This window comes from Gracilinanus agilis, chromosome 6 (assembly GCF_016433145.1).
Source record: "Gracilinanus agilis isolate LMUSP501 chromosome 6, AgileGrace, whole genome shotgun sequence".
Taxonomy (NCBI): Eukaryota; Metazoa; Chordata; class Mammalia; order Didelphimorphia; family Didelphidae; genus Gracilinanus; species Gracilinanus agilis.
The window spans coordinates 64,964,650-64,986,982 of record NC_058135.1 but is presented as its reverse complement, the minus strand read 5'-3'; the positions used below and the strand labels follow the sequence as shown (position 1 = coordinate 64,986,982).

Below are 22,333 nucleotides of genomic sequence, written 5' to 3'. Positions count from 1 at the left end.
ATATATGAAAATATTCATGGAAGCTTTGTTTGTTATGACAGAACAACTGGAAATAACACAAATGAAATGAATGGGAGAAATGGCTGAATAAATTTTGATATTTGAATGAAATGGATTGATTTATGTTTTTTCTGTTTCTTTTGCTATAAGGTATGGCTCTCTGGAGAGGCACTGGGGAAGGGTATATCTGGAAATTAATAAGCAACAAATACAGAAATAAAAATATTCAAATTTTTGCACAAAGTATAAGAATTAAACAAGGCAAGGATGCACAGACAACCTAGGATCTAATTACCCTGATCCTGATACATCATGGCAAAAAAGAATGGTAGAGTAGGAAAAAGGCATCTCACCTTAGTTTTATGAAAAAGTTAGCACCTTCTGTTTGTCTGTCTTTTGGGGCAGCTAGGTGAGGCAGTGGTCAGAGTGCTGGGCTTATAGTCAAGAAGGTCTGAGTTCAGATCTGGATTCAGATACATAATAGCTATGTGACCTCAAGCAAGTCATTTAACCTGTTTGCCTCAGTTTTCTCACCTATCAAATTGGGATACTAATAGTGGCTACCTTCTGGGGTTGCTGCGAGGTTATGACTATCTTATTATCAAATGAGTTAATCATTGTGAAACACTTAGTACAAATACCTGGAATAGAAGGCACTAAATAAATATTAGTGATTGAGTACTTGTTCCAAAGGTTTTCTTTTTCTTTCCTTTTCTATCTTTCTTTCTTTTCTTTTTTAAAGTAAATAAGGGAGGGAGGAGAAAGAGAAGAAAATGGATTGGAAATTGAACAAACAAAAACTTCATTTCCAAAAGTCAGTGCCTTCATCTTAGTATTGTCCTTTGGCAATGTCTTCAATTCTGACTTCCTTAAGTCTTGAACCTCTTCAAGTATATTATCACTATGACATATTTTATAAAATTGTTACAGGATTTTAGAAAGATCTGACCAAAAAAGGATAAAATTAAGCATTTTGCCTTTTATTTAACTTCAGATCCCATACATGATCATTATTATGCAACCAAGTTCTCTCTCTCTCTCTCTCTCTCTCTCTCTCTCTCTCCACAACTGTGGCCATGTTAGACTGAAAAACAATACCATTCCACTTACAGCTTATCTATGCACATTCACTAACTGAATTCTACCCTTGCAAGGATCAAAGTTTGAAGTATTTTCCTACTAATTGGTAAGTGATCTTGTATATTTTTGTCTGCTTCCTAGTTTTATTCTCTTCTGCTATCCATGAACCTACCAATAGGGTTTTGATTCATCCTCTCCCCTGCCACAGACTTTATGATTTTCTGTGGATTAAGAAAACTAGAAAACTAATTTTTTAGAATTATATGCTAAATAAAAATTATTAAGGCTAAATATAATACATGAGCTTCAAGGCATCTGATTTGTGATATTTGTTTTTGGCTGTTGAGACCTTTTCACTTTTCATTTTCTTTTAGCTTGATAGCTTTCTCCTGGTTGGGGTTGGGGGGAGGGATATGAAGGTTGCTAGAAATCTGTAAAAGCTCTTTTGAATGTAAAAATTATTTGTTTCTTGATATAAATTGTGAATAACTGATAAAGACAAAATACTAAGTGCTTTGAAAATATAAAGTGCTTTAAATAATATTTACTGTAAGTGATATAATTCACAAAATTATTTTTAAATCCTCTAGATCAAAAGAGCAAAATAGTACCCTTTTTTCAAAAATCAAAACAAAATAGATCTTCCATATAAAAAATTGTAGCTATTCTTTAGGATAGTTCTTATCAATGAAAGTCCAACTGATCTTTTAAAAAAAGGCTTTCTTCAGCATCTATGCTTTTGTGAAGAATAGAAGTTAAATGTCAGTGTTTCTCTTAAAAAAAAGAAAAGTTACTTATTTGGATTTATAAACAGATGATGAAAAACTATATCCTCTAGGTTAAAGGAAATTTGTCACCTACCCTTCTGTGACTGACAGCAATAGCCACCTAAGGAAATATTCCAAAGACATGGTTACTGCCAACTTTTATAGTAATAATTGATATACATTTACTCTCTTTTTAATAACTCTAATTCTGAAGCCACTGAAAACAGACAGATCCTGTCCTTGAAATGTGTATTCTACCAGAGAGTTCATAATTTATCATCAAGAATTTTGTAAGCACTCTCAATCTTTTTTTTTTCCAGGATAGATGATGAATTGCCAATACAGATGATTGGATCTGAGGTTCCTTTCTACTTTCTCTTCTTCAGCTTAATCCAGATGCCATTACTTGGCCGAAGAATCAGCTCTCCCATTAGGCCAAGTTCTTCTCTTTTTTGAATGGATTCGACCCAGTACCGTCTCAGCATCCAAGAAATGACAGTCTTTTCTTCCATCATTGCAAACTTCTGACCTTAAAATTCAGTGGACATAAGACTACATTAAAGTTTACTCAGAGACAGAGATTTCCATGACTTCCCATGATCTTAGATATATGTCTAAAATGTCTTTCCCCTCCTCTTCTTATCTGTTTACTCCAAACACCTCATTCAATCCAATAATCATTTTTTAAGTGAATTATTTATTTCTTTGTTACACTGAAATACTCAGGTAACTCCAATACTATTAGGGGTAAAAGAAAAGTCTATCAATGTTTAAAAAAACAGTAAAACAATATGACCCAAACTGTGTGGATTTTAATATCCCCTTAGATGAACTTTTGACCAAAAGAAAAAAGCAAAAGATCATTATAAAAATTAGCCAGAATCTGAAAATAGTTGACTGGCCTAAGACAGATTCCAACAGGGAGGTGGATTCGTTTGCTGGGTACAGAGAATTGGTCAGGGCACAAGAATCAGTAATCCAAACAATGAAGGACTGTTCCCAGAGACTGGGGGCATGGTCCAAATTTGAAAGAATCAGGCAGTAAGTGTGAGAGACACTATCCACTTTCCTGGTCAGATTTATTGATTTGGCAGAGAGATGGATAGGTCTGGATAATTGTAGAGACACGGATGTTAGCCATATTAGAAGACAATTTATGAAGAATGCATGCCCTGTGGTCCACGATTACTTTAAGTCTAACTGTGCCCATTGGGATGAAATGCAACTTAAAGAACTTAGATGTATAGCTACTTGTGTTTATCTGAAAGATAAAGATAAAAAAGAGGATGAAAAAAAATGAGATAACACAGGACTTAAAAAGAGAGGTTAAAGAACTGAAACAAAAATTGAACAAAACAGACTTGAAGAAAAAAACAGTAGCAGTGGTTAGGGAGTTTAGACCACCCAGATCAGTTTATAACTCACCAAGAGGGTTCAACAACCAAGCCCCTTGTTGTTACTTTTGTGAGAGGTCAGGTCACATGATGAGGGATTGCAGTTCATGGGGACAAGTGTTTAGGCAAAGCTTTAAAAGTTATGGTGAAAATTTTAGGGGAAACTGAGGCAGAGGCTTCGATGAATACAGAGATAACAGCTATAGAAACTTTGGATATAATAACAATTACAATAGTCCATATTAATATGGAATACCAAATTACCCAAACCAATACAGCAATAGGTAATTCCAAGGCTCAGCACAAACCCCAGACATGGAGACTATGCAGAATTATATCAAATCAGGAGATGGACCTAAATATTCACAAGTAGTCAATAGTAACCCTCAGAAGGGAGTTTTACAGAAGGGAACACATGGAACAATGGCTGCGTTAAAAAGGTTTTCTGAGGAGAGTGGAACAGTGATTGAAGGACAGGAACAAGAACTTAGCTTTCTGGATCCTAATGTATTAGCACCCATGATCCTGGTCCATTCCTCACCAAACAGTACAGACCCCATGCCACTCTAAAAGTGGGGAACCATCTCTATGACTATATGTTAGACACAGGGGCTGTGAAATCTGTGTTGCAAAAATGTCCTGATGAGTGTGAAGCAGTGGGAACTATGCAGGTTGTGGGTATATCAGGGAAACCCCAAGTAATTATGTTACCATCAAGAATGGTATCTCTAGGACTTCTAAGTGTGAAACATTAATTTTTATTAATGCCAAATTCCCCAATGAATCTTATGGGTAGAGATCTTTTATGCAAACTTAGGACAATAATTGTGTGTACCCCAACTGAAGATATATCCCTGGAACTACCTGAGGAATTTTTAAACTTATTCCCAGTGTTGTTTTTAGATGAAATAAATACAGAGGGAGAAAGGAATCATGGCTATCAGATTCCAGAGGACATCCCAGAAGATATATGGGCACACAGTTCCACAGATGTGGAATTATTAAAGTCAGTGGTCCCTGTTAAAATTGTCATCAAAGAAGGTCAACCACCATATATCCCATAATACCCACTGAATAAAGAGATCACTGAAGGAATAACTTCAATTATAGAGTACCTACTATAGCAAGAGATAATAGTGCCTTGTATCTCAAAATATAATACAGAATATAATATTACCTGTAAAAAAGCCCAAGCTAGATGCCAATGGCAAAGTTGTGTATTGCTTTGTCCAAGAACTTAGCTCAAGGTTCCACTCGAGGCAGTCTGACACTCTGACAGGATTCACATGCCTGTCACTAACTTACCAAAACCCAATATTTATTTTACTCCTAATAATTCATACTATGTGTAAGGTACTATGCTAAAAGGTATAGCTCCAAAGACAAAAACAAAAATGGAAAAAAAGGGAATAGATATTTATTAAATATCTCCCATGGACTAGACACTGTGCTAAGGACATTTTACAAATATTATCTCATTTGATGATCCTCACAACAACTCTAGAAGGTAGGTGCTACTGTTGTTGTTCAGTCATTCAATTGTGTCCAATTCTTTGTGAGGTTTTCTTGTTAAAAATACTGGAGTGGTTTGCCATTTCTTCCTCCAGTTTTATTAGATAGGAGTTAACTACTTGCCAAGGGTCACACTGCTAATAAATTCTGAGGTCATATTTGAACCCTGGTTGCTTTTTCTTTATATAATATAAATAACAACAATATAGTGTAATATATGATGAATACAATATTTGTATTTGTAATCAAGATTTGTAATCTTGATATGATGATACAAGATGATATAATACTAAATTAACAAAATAAGTTATATTATATATTGTAATATATAAGTATATTATACAAGTTTTTACTTAAAATAATTTAACAAAAATTTAAAATAACTTAATTAGTATATTTACTAACTTAATAAAATAACAGTAAATGGTTATAAATATAGGGCATTCCAAAAGTCTTGGTATAGTTTCAAGCTTTAATAGATTAAAGTTGAACTAGGAGTCTGGGGACACCTTGTATTTAGAGTTGATTATTATGACTTGGAGAGGAGCTATTTTTTATTTGATGTCCATCTCTTCCTGTTAGTAATGTTGAATGAAATACGTTTACTTGTTTTTAGACCTGCAATCAATCATCCTCCCTAATCCCTTCCTAATCAGTATGTCAATATAAGAACCATTGCTGAGAGCTACTAGGTGGCTCAGTAGATGGAGATTCAGGCAAAGAGATGGGAGGTCCTGGATTCAAATATGTCCTCAGATTCTTCCTAAATAAATGATTCTGGGCAAGTCACTTAACCCCCTTTGCCCAGCCCTTACCACTCTTCTGCCTTGGAATCAGTAGAGTATTGATTCTAAGATGGAAAATAAGGGTTAAGAAAAAAGAAAGAAATATTGCTGGACCTTCCCCCATAAATACTCTTTTCCAATAGACTAGAAATCTCAACTTGAAAGATTTTTCTTATGGAAATAACTGTTTTCCTGGTACTTTGTGCTTCCCCATGTCCCCATATCAGTAGCACATGTCCTCCCAATTTTTTCTTCCCCTCAAAGCTCCTTATCATTAGCAAATGATGGTTTCCTTTCCAAAGTAACTAAGATCAATTTAGAAGAAATCCACAAAGAATTGATCCAACCATTCTGGAAGGCAATTTGGAACTATGCCCAAAGAGCTTTAAAAGACTGCCTGCCCTTTGATCCAGCCAAGCCACTGCTGAGTTTATACTCCAAAGAGGTAATAAGGAAAAATACTTGTACAAAAATATTTATAACTGCACTATTTGTGGTAGCAAAAAATTGGAAAATGAGGCCCTTTGATTGGGGAATGGCCGAACAAATTATGGTATCTGTTGGTGATGGAATATTATTGTCCTAAAAGGAATAATAAACTAGAGCAGTGATGGGCAAACTATGGCCTGTGGGGCCTGAAATGTTCTACCCGGCCACACTACATAATTCCTAATCTGACAAATACAATGAGTAGGCTACAATACAAAGAAACTTCAAAGAGTTGCCTTAGAAACAGACTGACAAATGAGCATTTCCTTTCCTTTGGCCTTTCTTTAAAAAGTTTGCCCATCACTGAACTAGAGGAATTCCATGTGAATTGGAATGACCTCCAGGAACTGATGCAGAGTGAAGGAGCAGAGCCAGGAGAACATTGTACACAGAGATGGATACACTGTTGTAAAATTGAATGTAATGGACTTCTCTACTAGCAGCAATGCAACGATCCAGGACAATTCTGAGGGACTTATGACAAAGAACACTATCCACATCCAGAGAAAGAACTGTGGGAGTATAAACCCAGAAGAAAAACAACTGCTTGAACACATGGTTAGATGGGGATATGATGGGGGATGTAGATGCTAAATAATCACTCTAGTGCAAATAATAATAATTACTAATATGGAAATGGGTCTTGATCAATGATACATGTAAAACCCAGTGGAATTGCTCATTGGCTACAGGAATAGGGTGGGAGGAGGAGAGGAAAAGAACATGAATCATGTAATCATGAAAAAATATTCTAAATTAATTAAATAAATAAACGAACTTAAAAAAAGAAGAAATCCACAAAGCCTTACATCTACTACCACTGTTATTGCTACTCTACTGCTGCTACTGCTACTGCTACTGCTACTACTACTACTGCTACTACTACTACTACTACTATGACTACTACTACTACTACTACTGCTACTGCTACTGCTTCTACTACCACCACCACCACCACCACTAACACCACCACCATTAATTAGATTATGAATCTGGTGTACAGGTTAATAGTATGTAACATATAATGGTAGGATCACAAAGTAATAGTGTGGTGCCCAATACAATGTTTTTCCCAAGTTTCATTCTAATTTGGACACTGTACGTACCAATACAGTTTCTGGGTCCAGCAGAGAATGGTACATAAGCATAAGGATGACGTCCATGAGAATTCTCGGGCAAGAATCGCTCGGGCTGGAAGTCATCAGGGTCTGGAAAGTGCTTTGGATCTCGGTGCAGTGCATATGGAAAAACAATTGCTTCTGTGTCTTTTGAAACCTTGTAACCAGCTACATGGAAAGAATCATAGAGCCATGAACAGTCTACTGCCAACAAGAGCAAACTCCCCCCAGAAAAGATAATTCTCTTCTCATCCTAATCAAGAGATGCTTACCAATAAAGCAATCTGAATTGAGAGTACGGGCAAAAAAAGGAACAGGAGGAAAGAGACGAAGGCTCTCTTTAATGACACATTCCAGATACTTGAGTTTTTTCAGGTCATCCACTGTAACAGAGCGGTCTGATTTCCCTTATTTACAAAACAAACAAAAAATGGCAAAAAGAAAAATCTCTCAATGAAAAGGAAGAAAAGTACTAAAGAAGCTTAAATTCACCTAAACACACAAGGCCCAATATTTATAGTTGAAGAATAAGACCTGGCTAATAAAATCTAAATGAGAAGTTAGTATAAGATGTTTGTCATTCATTCACCCCACTCTTCATGAGCCTATTTGAAATTTTCTTGGCAAACATACTGGAGTGGTTTGCATTTCCTTCTCCAGCTCTTTTTACATCTGAGGAAACTGAGGCAAAGAGGTGATTTGCCAGTGGTTACACAGCTTGCAAATGTCTGAGAACAGATTTGATCTCAGATCTTCCTAACTCTAGACTTGGCATTCTATCGACTTTGCCATGTTAGTATAAGATAGTTATTAGGGAACACAGATGTGTACAGTAATAATTCTATTATTATTCCCACACAATCAGGGATACAAGATAGTTCATCATTGAAACAAAAAGGCAGTAATTGTGGTAAAAAATAAACTTTATGATGGTAGCAACCTCTCTCTTATCCTAAGGCTGTCTTCTGTTAGCTAAAAAAGGTCTTAGGGCTAGATATTCTTCAACCATCTTATATTGCCGTCATACAGCTGATAATGTTGGAAGAAGGGAGAGAAGGGAAATAGTCGAAGTGTCTTTGTGGCACAATATTGCAGCCCTGGGGGTTCTGGTTTTTCTGGGTCAATTTTATCTACTTTTATTCTACTGTCACCTTCTACTTTTCTAGGAAGTCTTGCACATTGTGCTGCATTGAAAACTGTCTCAGGTCTAGGCACAAAATACACCCAAGGGCCAGTTGATAACTCTTCTCCATAAAGTCAATGTCAGCTGCTTTCTTGACAACATTACCTGAGACTTTTTGTATTTTCTTAATTATGCCTCCATTAGAGGCCATGGGACCAGTTGTTGGAATAAAGCAGACATTCATGCGACATCAGGAATCCTCATGAAGTAAGCCATCTGTTTCTTCTGCTCATTTTCTCTTCCTTTACAATGGAGGGATGGGCTAGATAACCTTAAGCTCCTTACCAGTTTTAAATCTATGATTATGTAATCCAAAAATGGTATTCATTTGTCCAAGTAGAAGTAAAGGCACATAAGTCAACTTTATACTCCTGGGTCAACTCATAAGTGAACAAATCCAACATACCAAAGACTTCATCCAGCTCACTGTCTACTTTGCGCTGGGCTTCTGGATAGGAACCCAGCAAGTAGAGGACCCAGTTCATAGCTGTTGCTGTGGTATCGTGACCCTAAGGATAAAAATAAAAAATGATGGGGAAGTAATGAGGGGGAGAAAGAGGAAATAGAACCACAAAACTGTCCCATAATTTTATTTCAGGCTGATTATGACAAGGAAAAAATATAGTTAAATGCAGAAAGCAGCAACAACTTTTAATATTTTAATTTAGATCAGTCTTTTAAGAAGAGGCAGCTCTCCTCAACAATGCCACCTCCTCCAACATGTTCCCTTGATTGTGTCCCATTCCCTCTGTCTTCTCTATCAGACCTCTCCCACTCTTACCCTGTCTTACTAATCTTTAACCTTTCCCTAGCTAGTGGCTTCTCCCCTGATGCCTACAAACTTTCCCAATTCTCCACCATTCTTTATAATCCTTCACCACACTATGCTCTCCTCTGTATATAACACTTTGTTTCTCTCATACTCCTGAGTTCAACTCTTAGAAAGAACAGCCTTACTCAATGCTTCTGTTTCATTTCCTTTCACACACTTCCCAAGAGTTTGTAATCTGACTTCAGACTTCCTCATTCAATTCAAATTGTTTTCTCCAAAGTTACCAATGAAAAACAGCCAGATATGAGAGCCTTTTCTCAGTCCCCATTCTTCTTTACCTGTCTGCCACACATCTGACACTCCTGACCTCCTAAGCTGCTCTTTCTTCCCTGGGATTATGTTCTCCCTCTACCCATCTGACAGTTCCTTCCCAGGCTTTCATTGGCACGTCATCAATATCATCCTGGCCAGCAACTACTTTCAGAACAAATTAATAGGGACAATTGGACACATAGGGAGGAACTTGTAAGTTCCTCAGGGGGAAATTTTATTTTATCAACCTAAGAAAATATGATATATCTCTGATTAGGAAAAAAGACTGAGGCTAATTCTTCCTCTCCTTTTTGGATGAATGAGTCATTTGGGGATTTAAATAGTTTATTGCCTTAAAAAAAGGGGAAGATTGTTAGGCATATGACAAAACCATTTGGAATCTGCTTAGTCAAACTATATCTGTTCTCCATTTCTTTTGTAATTGTACACTGTTGAGTTTAAGTCTTTTCTGCATATTCCATATAGCTGCTATTCCTTGACCAAAGAACATCTCAGAATTCGTAAGCGGAACAACCACATCTGACTCTTTTTTAAATTATTGAGGGAAGGCATTTCCACATTATATACTTTAATATACCTTTTCTGGATTTGGAAGGATAATTTATCCAAGACAAAATGTAGATATATATAATATATCTATATATTATATTTACATATCAGCATGTATAAATATGCGAAATATTTATATATGAAACATAATATAATTGTATATAAATATATTATGTATTACATAAATATGTATGTATATATTATATAAGACATATATACACATGTTTGTATATATTTATATATCTATACATAATAAAATCTATTTATTATATACATGTTTCCCTTCCACATCACAGGAGGGAAGGGGGTGGGGTAGGGCAGTACTTCTGTGATGTAGAAAAACTACTTTAAAATTTCTGGCCCTCCCTCTGAACCAGAGAAGTTGTTCAGATTTTTTTTCTTTTTCTTTTCACAATACATTATTGTAATATTTGGGTTAAGTATTTTGTTACAGACTTTATGAGTCAATGTTACGGCGTCTCTCTATTTCTAGCCTTTGTGTGTTGTCTGTTGGCTTTTGAAGTCTTTTTGCAAGCTTTAACTTTTTATTTACTTTAACTTAAAAAATAAATCATGGATACTTTTGGTATTAAAATATGTTGTTATTGTATATACATATATTTTATGCATTTCTTAGTTTCTAAACCTTTTCTGTGTCATCTGCTGGTCTTTCCCTGCTATCTACCACTTCCACAAAGACCCTCAAAATTCCCATTTAACTTCTTATGCCAACCTGGAATATATTGAAACTGTGATGGGGAAAGATGCAATGTGGAAGGGATACCTGTATATATATTTATATATAATATATTTGTCTGTATTACAAAGGTAACCTATATCAAGGGCTCATGTCCCTTTTTTTGTAAAGAAGCAAATGAGTAGGGAAATTTATTTCTAAAAAATCTAATAAAATATAGTCTTTATCCTAGTGGCATAAAGAACTCAAGAAAAAATGTGGTTATGGTGTTGGAATAATAAATATAAAATAAATAATAAAACACACAGGCTAAGAATCTCCCCTAATCATGTCTGGAAAGCCCCATAATATGACAGCTTACTTCGAACATAAAAGTATCAACTTCTTCTCGAATGTCCTGATGACTTAATGTATTCCCATCTTCATCAGTTGTATTTAAAAGCAAGTCCAGAAAAGCCCGCCGCTTGATGGTTTTTGGTTCTAAGTCATTTTCCTTCTGTTTCTCATTTTCTTTCATTTTTTTGGCTCGTTCCTTAATAACCTTGATATTAGAAGGAGGAAAAAACAAACAACTTTTGTTTTCATACATTCCGCAGTTTAACAGTCATCCTGCAGAAAGAGCAATGGCTCCCGGAAGCCTTGGGGAGGAGCATCTGGTAACCCTTCTTTAGAGATCCTCTTAAAAAACCAAATGTTTAGGTCTCATCACTAGCATTTATCATTTTCCCCAGCAAGAGGTTACAGCCCTAATATGTCGTTCAATGTAATCCAATATGTGTTATTGAGTGCCAGCAATGTGCCAGGTCCTGGGCATACAAAGACAAAAACAAAAAGATTCCTTGGTCTCTTCCTTTAGAAACTTCTTTCATATCAAGAGAGAAAGTATGAAAGTTATTATGGAAATGCTAATGTGACTCAATAAAAAGCAAGTGTAATAAAGTGCACAAACCTTGAAATCTAAATTCAGTCTTGGCCCTGATACTTAATAACTCGATTGACCCTCTGTACCTCAGTTTCTGCATTTGTAAAATGAGGACCATAATACTATATATCTCATAGGATTGTGGTGAGGAAAAGACTTTGTAAATCTTAAAATTTTCCCTCAAGTAAGCATTCACATGTGTGCAATAATCATAATGATCAAGACTAAACAGAAAGGAGAAACTATTTCTCTCCCTTGCTGTAGGTTGGTGATGGCAAAACTATGACACACGTGTGTAGCCCTTTTCGATGACACGCAGCTGCATGCCAAGGATGAAACATTTGCTGCAGTGTAGTGTAGACACTCTGTGCACTATAGATGACAATTCTACCTATATTAATTTATATATTTTGGTTTATGAAATACAGTTATATGTTACAATTATACATTTTTGTTATTTAAACTATAAATATCACAAAATTATGGTTTTTTTTTCTCAAAGTGACACACCACCCGAGTTATGCTTGCTTTTTTGGCAAATTTTGACACACCAAGCTCAAAAACCACATAGACTTTCAGACTTAGTTGACGTGTCAACTTGTTTTGCTGAACAGTTTTTCCCCCCTTTTTTTTATTCTTTGTTTTAAGGGATGGGATCATTGGAGAGGAAGAAGTCTATTTGTATAAAGATGACATAAAAATAAAAATTTAAAAACAAACTTAAAGTTCACTAATCTTCCTCTAGGCTCTGATCTTGACTTTATGGACTTCAATATCTTGCTTTCTCTACTTATGGCTCATCCTGGAACTTTCCTCAGCACCTGGGGCCACCTTGTCCTGGAGCAACCTACTAATTGCCCACCCTGCAATATGCCTTCATGAAACCCATTCCTTCTCCCATTGATGAGTTCTTCCTTGATCTTCCATTTTACCCTAATCCTGATTCTCTGGAATTCCAAACCTCACCTCAAACCAGGAACCTTTTTCCTCCCCTATGACACATATTCTCTCTCCGTCTCTCCATCTCTCCATCTCTCCCTCTCTCTTCCTCCTTACTTCCCTCTCTCTCTGCCTTTCTGTGTCTCTCTGTCCCTCTATCTCTCTGTCTCCCCACCCCCTTTCTCTCTCTCCATTTTCTGCATTGACTTCTCTCATTAGAATATGTTACTGAAAAGCAGGGACTGTCTTTCTTTCTGCTTGTATTTGTATTCCAAAGCTTAGCACAGTACCCAGCACATAGGTATTTAATAAAGGGTTATTCCTTCCCCCCCCCCTTCCTTATTTCTTTTCTTTCTTCCTTCTTTTCTTTCCTTCTATTCCTTTTGTTCCTTTCTTCCTTCTTTGAAATGATTATTTCCAGGAATAGTTAGTAGGATAATGTTACATAACAAGTTCCTTTCAAGCAGTTAAGGTCAATTGCTTTACAATATAATATTGATTAACTGGTTATCTAGTTAGCTGCTCTAGTAATAGTAAAATGAGTGAATGAAACCATCAGCAAATTAACTACATAAAAAGGTAGATTTATACAAAACATAAATCAAGATGGCAACTGCTTACCTTAGGTAAGAATTCACATTAAAATGTCTTTAAATACCTCTCCCGTGGCATTTAAAATGGATTTGATATAACACTTCTTCTTCCCCCTCCAAAAATAAGCTAACATTCAACTTTTCAGATCCATAAGTTTTATATGAAGTGAAGCACACTTAAAAGATATCATTATTGAGAGGCAGTAAGGTGGTATAGTAGCTAGAGTGCTGGGCTTGGAGTCAGGAAGACCCGAATTCAAATCCAGCCTTATCCACTTACTAGCTGTATGACCCTAAGCAAGTCATTTCACCTTGTTTGCCTCAAAAAAAAAAAAAGATGTCACTATATCTCTTGTTATTTTTTTAGCTGGCATCAACCAACTATTTCATTCTGGAACTTAGATGTTTTATCAGGTAGCACAACACAACAAGAAAATCCAAACTCTATTACCTCAGAAACGTCTCTCTATACTCATCCCTGTAGAGCACTTTAATCTGAATAAGACAGTAAGCTCTCTTATTTTCTCCATCATTGTTCTATTTCATTTTTATCATTTCCTGTAGGATTCAGGATGCTATCAAAATGGAATAGTGGGGGTGGAGAAGGAGCGTACTTTGTCTGTGAAATCATGTAGGATCTTTAGCCTCCTCTTATGTTCCCAACCTTCTTTAAACATAAGAAACCACAGGTCAAGCCAAAGCCAAGGCATCTTCATTCTGCGAGTTATTATATCAGTCATCCTATAATAAAGATTAAAAAAAGCAATTTTCAAGTACTGAAGATGGAGACTAGAATGAAATTCAAAGTAGCACCTATTTGGCATTATCATCACAATTCCTTATATATCCTGAATGTTAATTAGATGTCTTTTACCTTATATTTATTAAAACAAGGATAAATATAGATAGAACACCAGACCAGGTATTAGGAAGACATGAGTTCAAATCCAGCCTTAAACACTTACTAGGTGTGTGGCCCTGGGGAAATCATTCATCTGTAAAATGGGGATAATAGCAACACCTACTTCCCAAGGTTGCTGAGACATTTATAATTATTTTTCAAATGTTAAAGTGGCACATAAATGCTAGTTATAGTAGTACTTATTATATTAAGCTCATCATTAGTTCAAGCCACTTGGAAGGAAGCTACTCAGTAGAATGGAATATGTTTGGGGCACCAGATCCATGAATAAATTTTTTTCAATCAAATTGTTTTAATTAGGGCTTGCTATTAAGAAAGCTTTTATTATATTTGTTGAATTTTTTGTATTCATTTATAAAAAGCTGTGTCAGTAACAATAAAATCTCCCAAGATTGTTGTTAGGATCAGATGTACAGAAAAGGTTTTGCAAAAAATTAAGCACATCAGCCAGCATTGTTATTATTATTATGTCTCATTCTTTTTATTTTTTTTAAAAAGGGTGAAAATAGAAATGGCTGAGGCAAGTTACCTTTGTAATTATCACTGTCATCCTCCTCTTATTCCACCTCCTCCTCATTCTCATCTTTTAACAATGAAGTTCTTGCCCTAAGACAAGTCACTAGCTTGCTATTACTCTTATTGTTAATGCTCTACAAACTATTTCACAAGAAGCTAAAATAACTGATTTCTGTAGTTGAATGAAAGAATTAGGATACAAGTTCAGCTTCCATGTGACTCATTTGAGGCATATTCAGTATAAATGCAGTAGCAAATAGATCACGGAGGCAATGGGCACCTTATGCTGTTCTCATGTGACTTTGATCCCCTCTCCTATATGTCTTTACTTTGGAAGTTTTTCATTCCATGTACCTTGAAGGTAACAAATATGTGGAACAGCAACCTCAATTAGAAATATTGCTCTTGGCTTAGAGATGGGAGGTCATACATTCAAATCTGGCCTCAGATTTTCCTTAGCTATGTGACTCTGGGCAAGTCACTTCTCTCCCATTGCTTAGCCTTCAACCACTCTTCTGCCTTAGAACCAAGATATATTATTGAATCTAAGACAAAAGGTAAGGGTTAAAAAAAAAAGAGAGAGATGTTGCTCTTAAATTTTTATGGATTAATGTTATGGTTGACCAACCTTTAAGCATATAATTATCTTCCAAGGGCTGGTATAATCTGTTATCAAGGATATTTTGGGATCTCAATTTATAATCTGGGGATTTGTTATCTGTCATTCCATGAAAGACTGATAGTTTCTAATATATAATTCTAACCCACAAGCCATGTCTTGCTAAGTATCCAATAGTTACTAAATTATTATAGCCTTCAGCAATACATAATATCAAAACATCTTTACTATTAGTTTTGGATAGAATAGACAATGATCACCAAGTTCCATCTCTGGAAGGATCACCCTTTTATAATTTCTAGAATCAATGACCTGATCTTGAATTGCCATCAGGAACACATGCTTCCATAGACAGTTCTATATGACTCAGCCCTTTGTTTTCCATATCTTTACTGATAGTTTTGGCTGTGTTCATATGAATGCTACCCAAGAAGGGCATTCTGACTACTTCCTTCATTTCTAGCCAGAGGAGATCCACTTTCAGACAGATTTAACAAAGCCAATGGCATGTACCAGTTGCGAGCCTTTCCAGTTAAGTAATTCCTGCTTGTTCTTTTGAATTTTTTACGTACAGATCCTCTGCTCTAGAACAATTCTCTTTTTGGGTGAAGAAGAATTCATCTTTCTAGAGCTGCCTTAGAATAAGGGGCTCTGGGTTTCTTGACATTGTATAGATTTTTATAAGGATATTTCTCAAATCTTATCCAAATCTGATATTGTCTGCATTTTAGCATTCTCAAGGTGTGTATTAAGGTTAGTATCCCTTTATGTTCATCCTCCTGAGAGTTATTGTTATTTTTATCAATACTAATGAAATCATAACCAAAGATATCCATTTGGTTCTTGGTCTCCATGTAGAAGAGTAAATGTCAAAATCTATTGATCTGATAGAAATAAATAAAGCATCTTCATTTAAATGGAAATAAACACAAAACCAATTTTTACAGTAAATAATTTTATGCATTAATTACATAGAATTATTGTGTGTGTGCATGTGTATATGTGTGTGTGTGTGTGCCTTTTAAAGATATCTTACTTTAGAGTTGTGGCTGACAGCCCAGCTGATACAGAATGTAATCCTGAAACAGGGCTAAGATGAAAATAATGCTTCTATCATTGACTGACCAACACTTGGAAACAGAGTTCATAAGAATCTTTGGAAGGGTGATACGAGGCAGAGAAAAAGAGCTGAAGTAAGACTTCATGTAAGAAGCTGGATCAAGATCTACAATCTGCCTGAACTTCATAGGTGAATATATTTAGAGCAAAAAGGGACCTTACGTCATCTAGAACAACCCCTTCATTTTATAGCTAAGGAAACTGGTGTGAGGGCCAAGATTCAAACACAACTCCCCTAAGGCTACTTTTCTCACAACAATCACTGCCTCTCTTGCTCTAGAGACACTGGTAGATTTGAGAACACAAGGAAAGTTGAGATACTCTTCCGCTGCCATCTCAGCCCCAACCCCATTATAGCTGCTACCATTAAAGAGACTTACTAGTACTGATTAATCTCTTAATCTTCGAATAATTCCCTGGATATAATGAACTATGGCCCTGAATAGGATTTAGATGGACTCTGTCATGTTCCACTTTGCTAAGCAGGTACTCAAAGAAGACCCCCAAATGCCAAGAATAATGACCACTCAGCAGGAACTCAAACCACTCACTACAACATTCATTTATCTAGGGCAAAGAAATAGTAATAATGGTAAATATAAACAAGAAGCTACCCATTTTGTAAGAGTTATAGATAAAGCTTATTTCTTGAAACACCAATGAATTAGGGAACTAAAGAAATTGGAAGCTGGATAGAAACCTAGAAGTCATTTAAGTCTTAATCCCTTCATTTTCCAAGAGAGGAAACCACTGACTGGAGAGTCTAAACAATGGGCCATAGGCCAGTCAGCTAATTAGTGACAGATTGATCATTGAACCCATGTATTCCATCTGATGCCAAGGCCAATGCCATTTCCATTCTTTATTTCATGTCTTACATTGCAAAATGGCCTTTTCTGTAAAATTCTGGACAAGCTATTGTAGCAATATTATAGCAAAGCCAAAAATGCTTTTGGAACTTTTGGTGTCTATAGAGCTTTTTGAGGTCAAAAGAAAATAACATCTAATAAAAATGAAAGTACCATTTTGGAGGTACTCGTTTCATTGGTACAATGAACTATCAGTGAGGAAGCTTTCTCTACTAATGAATGTTAGCATCTGTTCTGCAACAAATAGCCTTAGAAATTTGCTTGAGACATGGAAGCTAATATGATTTGGTCCCATAGATCAGAAGCAGGACTTGCCTTAGATCTTCCTGACTTCAAGATCTTCTACCCACCTCACTTACTTCATTCAACATGATCCATTCATTTTCCCAACTAGGAATCTTTTAAATGAACCACCCTTGTAGTCAAGTAGGGAGCTAGTTGGCCCAGTGGATAGGGTTCCAGTCTGGAACCAGGAAGATGAGTTTAGATTCAGCTCAGTCTTCCTAAGATCTTTATCCCACTTCTTACCTTCAAGCTACACCATAAACAAAGACTTATTTAACAGAGCCAGGGAAGGAGAAAATACTCCAAGCTCAACTGTTCCATCAATGAGGAGAAATAATTTGTTCCATCCCTTGGCAACCCAGAAAAGTCTGTTCCTTCTTCCTCTTCCCTTCTCCTTAATTGAATATACTTTCCAAAGTTTCCTTCTTGACCTTCTTCTACCCCAGAAGTTCTTAACTTGAGCTTATAAACTTTGAAAAATGTACATTTTGATAAATATATTTTAATATAATTGGTTTATTTGTAATCTCAAATTTTTGTTTATGCCTTTTAAAACATTATCCTCATAATGGGCCCCCAGATTTTACCAGACTGCCAGAGAAGAGGTCCCCATGATACATATCCCCTGTCATATCCTCCTTCCCTTGTTGAAATCATCCACTCCTCTAACTTCAACTATCAGATGACTATCTAATTTATGTTCTCCCCAAATTTTCAGTTGTCTGCTTTATGTTTCTATCGGGGTGTCCAACAGTGCCACAAACCTGTCATGTCTAAAACTAAACTTACATTTCCCTAAAACTTCTCTCCCTCAACAACTCCATTTCTGTTGGGAGCTCCGTCATCCTCCAGTCACCCAGGTCTATATAACCTTGGAATCATCAGGTATTTTCCCATTCATCTCATGTATCCAATTAGCTGCCAAGTACTATTGATTTAATCTCTGACATATCGTTTGTGTCTAGCTGGACCTTTCACTCCCACTGATGTAACCAATGTCTCATCATCTTTTCTCTGGACTGTGGGAATTATACCCTGACTGTTCTCCATTCTCCTGATCCAGCAGTTATTACCCTAGGTCTCTGAACTTTTTTTTCACATTTTGCTAATTGTATTTCAATATAATTGCTTTTCTTTGGAATCCTATGTATTCTAATTTATCCATTTAAAAACATGATTCTGAAAATGTTTCACCTGTAGGAGTCCCTGCTCTAGTCTCTCTTTTCTCCAAACCATCTTTCACATTGCTAGCAATCTTCCTAATGTACAGGCTTGATCACATCACATCCCTATTCAAAAACCTTCAGCAACTCCAAAATTTTAATTAGGTCACTCTTCTGCTCAAGAACCTTCTTTGCTCCCATCCACTAAAGAAAAAAATAAATTCCTTAGCCTATAGTTAAGGTTGCCAAAAATCTGGCTGCAACCTTACTTAACAGCCTTATTTCGCTATTCCCCTAGATTTATTCTATGTTGCACCCTCATAGTTGTTGTAAGAATCAAGTAAGATACTATGTCAAGTGTTTTACAAAATTTGACATGTTTTATAAATGCTAGATTATTATATTATAAAATACATGCAGATACATATTTTGTATATACTACATGTGCATTATAGATTTTTATAGTCTATGTGTATATAAGTTGGTAAAGTGCTGGTCCTGGATTCAGAAGACCTGAGTTCAAATCCAACTTTTGACACTTACTAGCTGTGTGATTCTGGACAAGTCACTTAACCTCTGTTTGCCTTAATTCACTAGAGAAACCACTCCAGTATCTTTCCCAAGAAAACCCCATGGGTAGCATGGTTCAAAGGGTCATAAAGAGTTGGACATGACCAATCAACACAATAATAAGTGCACTGAATTGAATTATGAAATAAAATGACTCTGAATGGGTGTGCATTCAGGATTAGAAGTAAACTGGATATAACTGTGATTCATTCCACACGTTATATCAATTTGAATCTGCCTCATTGAGAATTTGCACTAAATGTTCCACCCTTCCTAAAATTTGTTTTGTTTCTACTCATAAGCATCGGCTGACACTCTGAAAGTCAGCTCTATGAGACCCAGGATTTCATTGATATGTGAACCCACCCAGCGCCACTGATGCAAGTCCAAAGCCCTTCAAGAATTGCTCTAAAGTCTCCCACAACTGGCCAAGCTGGCGCATGAAAAAGAGAAATAGAACACAAGAACCCAAACCCAGTAGTGCCCTGGAAGGTTCTCTAGCTTGATAGAATTAGAAAGAATTTAATTCCTTGGGCATAGCCTTTGAGAACCCAGGGGTTACCACGTCTCCAGACAGAAACGCTGAAGGAAGTTTCTTTTGGTGGGGGTTCATAACTGTAAACATAATACATTCTTCAGAGAAGAAATAGAAGATACGAGAAACTTGGGCAATTTCATATACTAATGCATGTTCACTTAAAAATTGGACTATTGAGCATATAGGTGTATTGAGTGCCTGTAAAAATCATAGAGTGTCACATACATGATTAAAGTATCATTGGCTGGAACTAACTTAAAAAAACCTGAATAAACAATAATCCTTTGAAAGTTCAAAGATCTCTATTTACCTAAAAACTGAGCGGACATACTCAGAATCACCATTGGCCTGGGCACCAATATTTTTACCCATAGCAGTTTCTAGAAAAATGGAAGACAAAAGTCTGAGTTAGATTCACGAGAACATCTGTTGATTGGGCAAGGGGGGAAGGGGATAAAGATTTGCCATTTTTAAAAATTTTATTATGTTGATTATATTTTTCAATTGTCTACCATCTGCCATGCTCCCTTCTCTTCCCTTCTTTTTTTTCCTCCTCTCCTGTTTCAACTTTTCTTTGGTTCTTCTTTCCCTGTCCTACCATTCTCTCAGGAGGAGATGGAAGCTGGGGAGGAGTCCCCAAATGAGCTAGTCCTCCAGGGTCCAGTTCTGAGCCTTGCTAATGCTAGTTTCAGGGATCAGGGCTTTTCCTCCAATTGTTATATTACTTCTGAATCTGATCACCATAATTAAACAAAAATAAGGACTTACCACAGATTATGTCTAAAGCACAAAGCGTGACATCCAAAAAACAGTTAAAGGCTTCTTGATCAACATGTTTTTCAAGCTTATTGACTAATACATTTGCCTGTTCATTCATGACTTCTAGGAATTCTTCCAGAATTGTGAAATGAAAGGTTGGGGTGAGCATTTTCCTCCTTGAACGCCACTTGTTTCCAGTACTAGAAATTTGTTATGAATAAGAAGAGGGAGGAAAAGAAAAAACATCTGAGAAATATAAAAAACCTTTTTGATCTGAAGTTCAAATTTGGGGAACTGGAAATAATCTATAGATTCTGAAATATTTTGTAAGAATTGCAATGGGTCAGTCACAGTAAATATATTTTATAATATGGATATGTAAGATTCTGATTATAATACAATATTGGGTTATTCTCAAGACTGCAGAAATCAAACATTTCATTGTCTCATCAACAGCATAGCTCTGTATTCTCAGCCTTTGATTTCTAGCCATCCTTAAAAGCCTAGTCCCTGGGCTACAACATCCATGAAGCTTCTTTCCTGATTTCCTTCCCCCTCTAATATCATCAAGTACCTGGTTTTGTACCTTTCTGACAAACTTCATAGGTAATCATGTATCATAATTCTTAATGGTTGTTTCTTTAACTCTACTAGACTCTAAACTCCATAAAGGCAAAGAAGTATCTAATTCAGTACCTAACACAGGGCTTCTTCTGTTGAATTTTAATATGGTATTAATCTATGGAAAATTACAACTTAAATATGTTCCTATAAATTCCCATATAAAAGACTACTTAATTTAAGAAAGAAAAAGTATTTGAAATGTCAAAAGCCCCAACATGTCATAATCTATATTCATATCTATAGAATGACTATAAATATGGGGTGTGGATTATTTTTTACATAGTTGTAGTATTTCATTGTATATTGAATACTTGAGTTGCAAAGATTCCATATATTATCACAAGTATTGTCTTCATTTCAGCAAATAGAAATAGTATTTAAAAACACTTTTAAGGCCATCGGGGTACCTTCTGAAATCTCCAATTCTCAAAAGAAATAGGATGACGTCTTTATTTCAGCATACCTTGTAAGGAGTCCTAGGCCAAGCCAGGGTTCCAGGAACTTGTACAAGTAGGATTTGTCTATTTGCCTTGAACTTGATAAAAGTACCTTAAGAGAAGAAAAAGAAAAATGTATGCTTGGAGAGAGTGTGATAGATTCAGGAAGTCCTAAATACAAAATCTCTCTCTTTTTTTAAACTTAATTTCTTTTTTTTTTTTAATTCAAATTCTCTCCTATAGTAGCTGTGTGACCAAAGACATTTCACTTCTCATTGCTCCCAGGAAATTTTGTACAACTATAAATGACAGAGGGGCTCTTACACAATAGTCAACAGAAGGAATTTCTATACCCAAAATTCTTTATATCAATGAAGCCATAGGCTTTACGCTATGTTTACATTATGCATATAATGTGTTTCTGTATATGCACATGTAGATAAATAGATGGAAAGACACAAAGATTTTTTGATCCTTCTTAAAATTGATTTTAACCAAATCTGTGACTCCTGGTATATAAATCCTTCTCCTAGCATAAGACCATAATTGTGAGGTTATATATAATCTTGAAGAGTTGCCTGTGGAACTAGAGGGTAAGTGACTTTCTGAGAGTTACACAGTCAGTAAGAATCAGAGGTAGGATTTGAACCTAGGCTTTCTGGACTTCAAAGTCAGCTTGGAAGCTGTTCACCACAACACTTGCCATACTGCCCTCTCCCTCTACTTACTTTCATTTTCCATCCCATTCTTTGTTTGTTTGTTTGTTTGTTTGTTTGTTT

General features: G+C 35.9%; 1 protein-coding gene across 1 annotated transcript in view; it reads right to left on the bottom strand.

Annotated features, from left to right (window-relative positions):
* Nucleotides 1-2,007: 2,007 nt before the first annotated feature.
* Nucleotides 2,008-22,333, bottom strand: part of LOC123251454 (cytochrome P450 4V2) — a 35,734-nt gene continuing 15,408 nt past the window's right edge. Inside the window, exons 3-11 of the mRNA XM_044680711.1 lie at nucleotides 21,581-21,666; nucleotides 20,503-20,693; nucleotides 20,045-20,114; nucleotides 13,748-13,874; nucleotides 11,041-11,220; nucleotides 8,735-8,837; nucleotides 7,418-7,552; nucleotides 7,134-7,313; nucleotides 2,008-2,376 (exon numbers count right to left, since the gene is read on the bottom strand). Of these exons, the coding sequence (XP_044536646.1) occupies nucleotides 2,216-2,376; nucleotides 7,134-7,313; nucleotides 7,418-7,552; nucleotides 8,735-8,837; nucleotides 11,041-11,220; nucleotides 13,748-13,874; nucleotides 20,045-20,114; nucleotides 20,503-20,693; nucleotides 21,581-21,666 (1,233 nt within the window). The 3' untranslated portion in view covers nucleotides 2,008-2,215. The remainder of the gene's footprint in view (nucleotides 2,377-7,133; nucleotides 7,314-7,417; nucleotides 7,553-8,734; nucleotides 8,838-11,040; nucleotides 11,221-13,747; nucleotides 13,875-20,044; nucleotides 20,115-20,502; nucleotides 20,694-21,580; nucleotides 21,667-22,333) is intronic.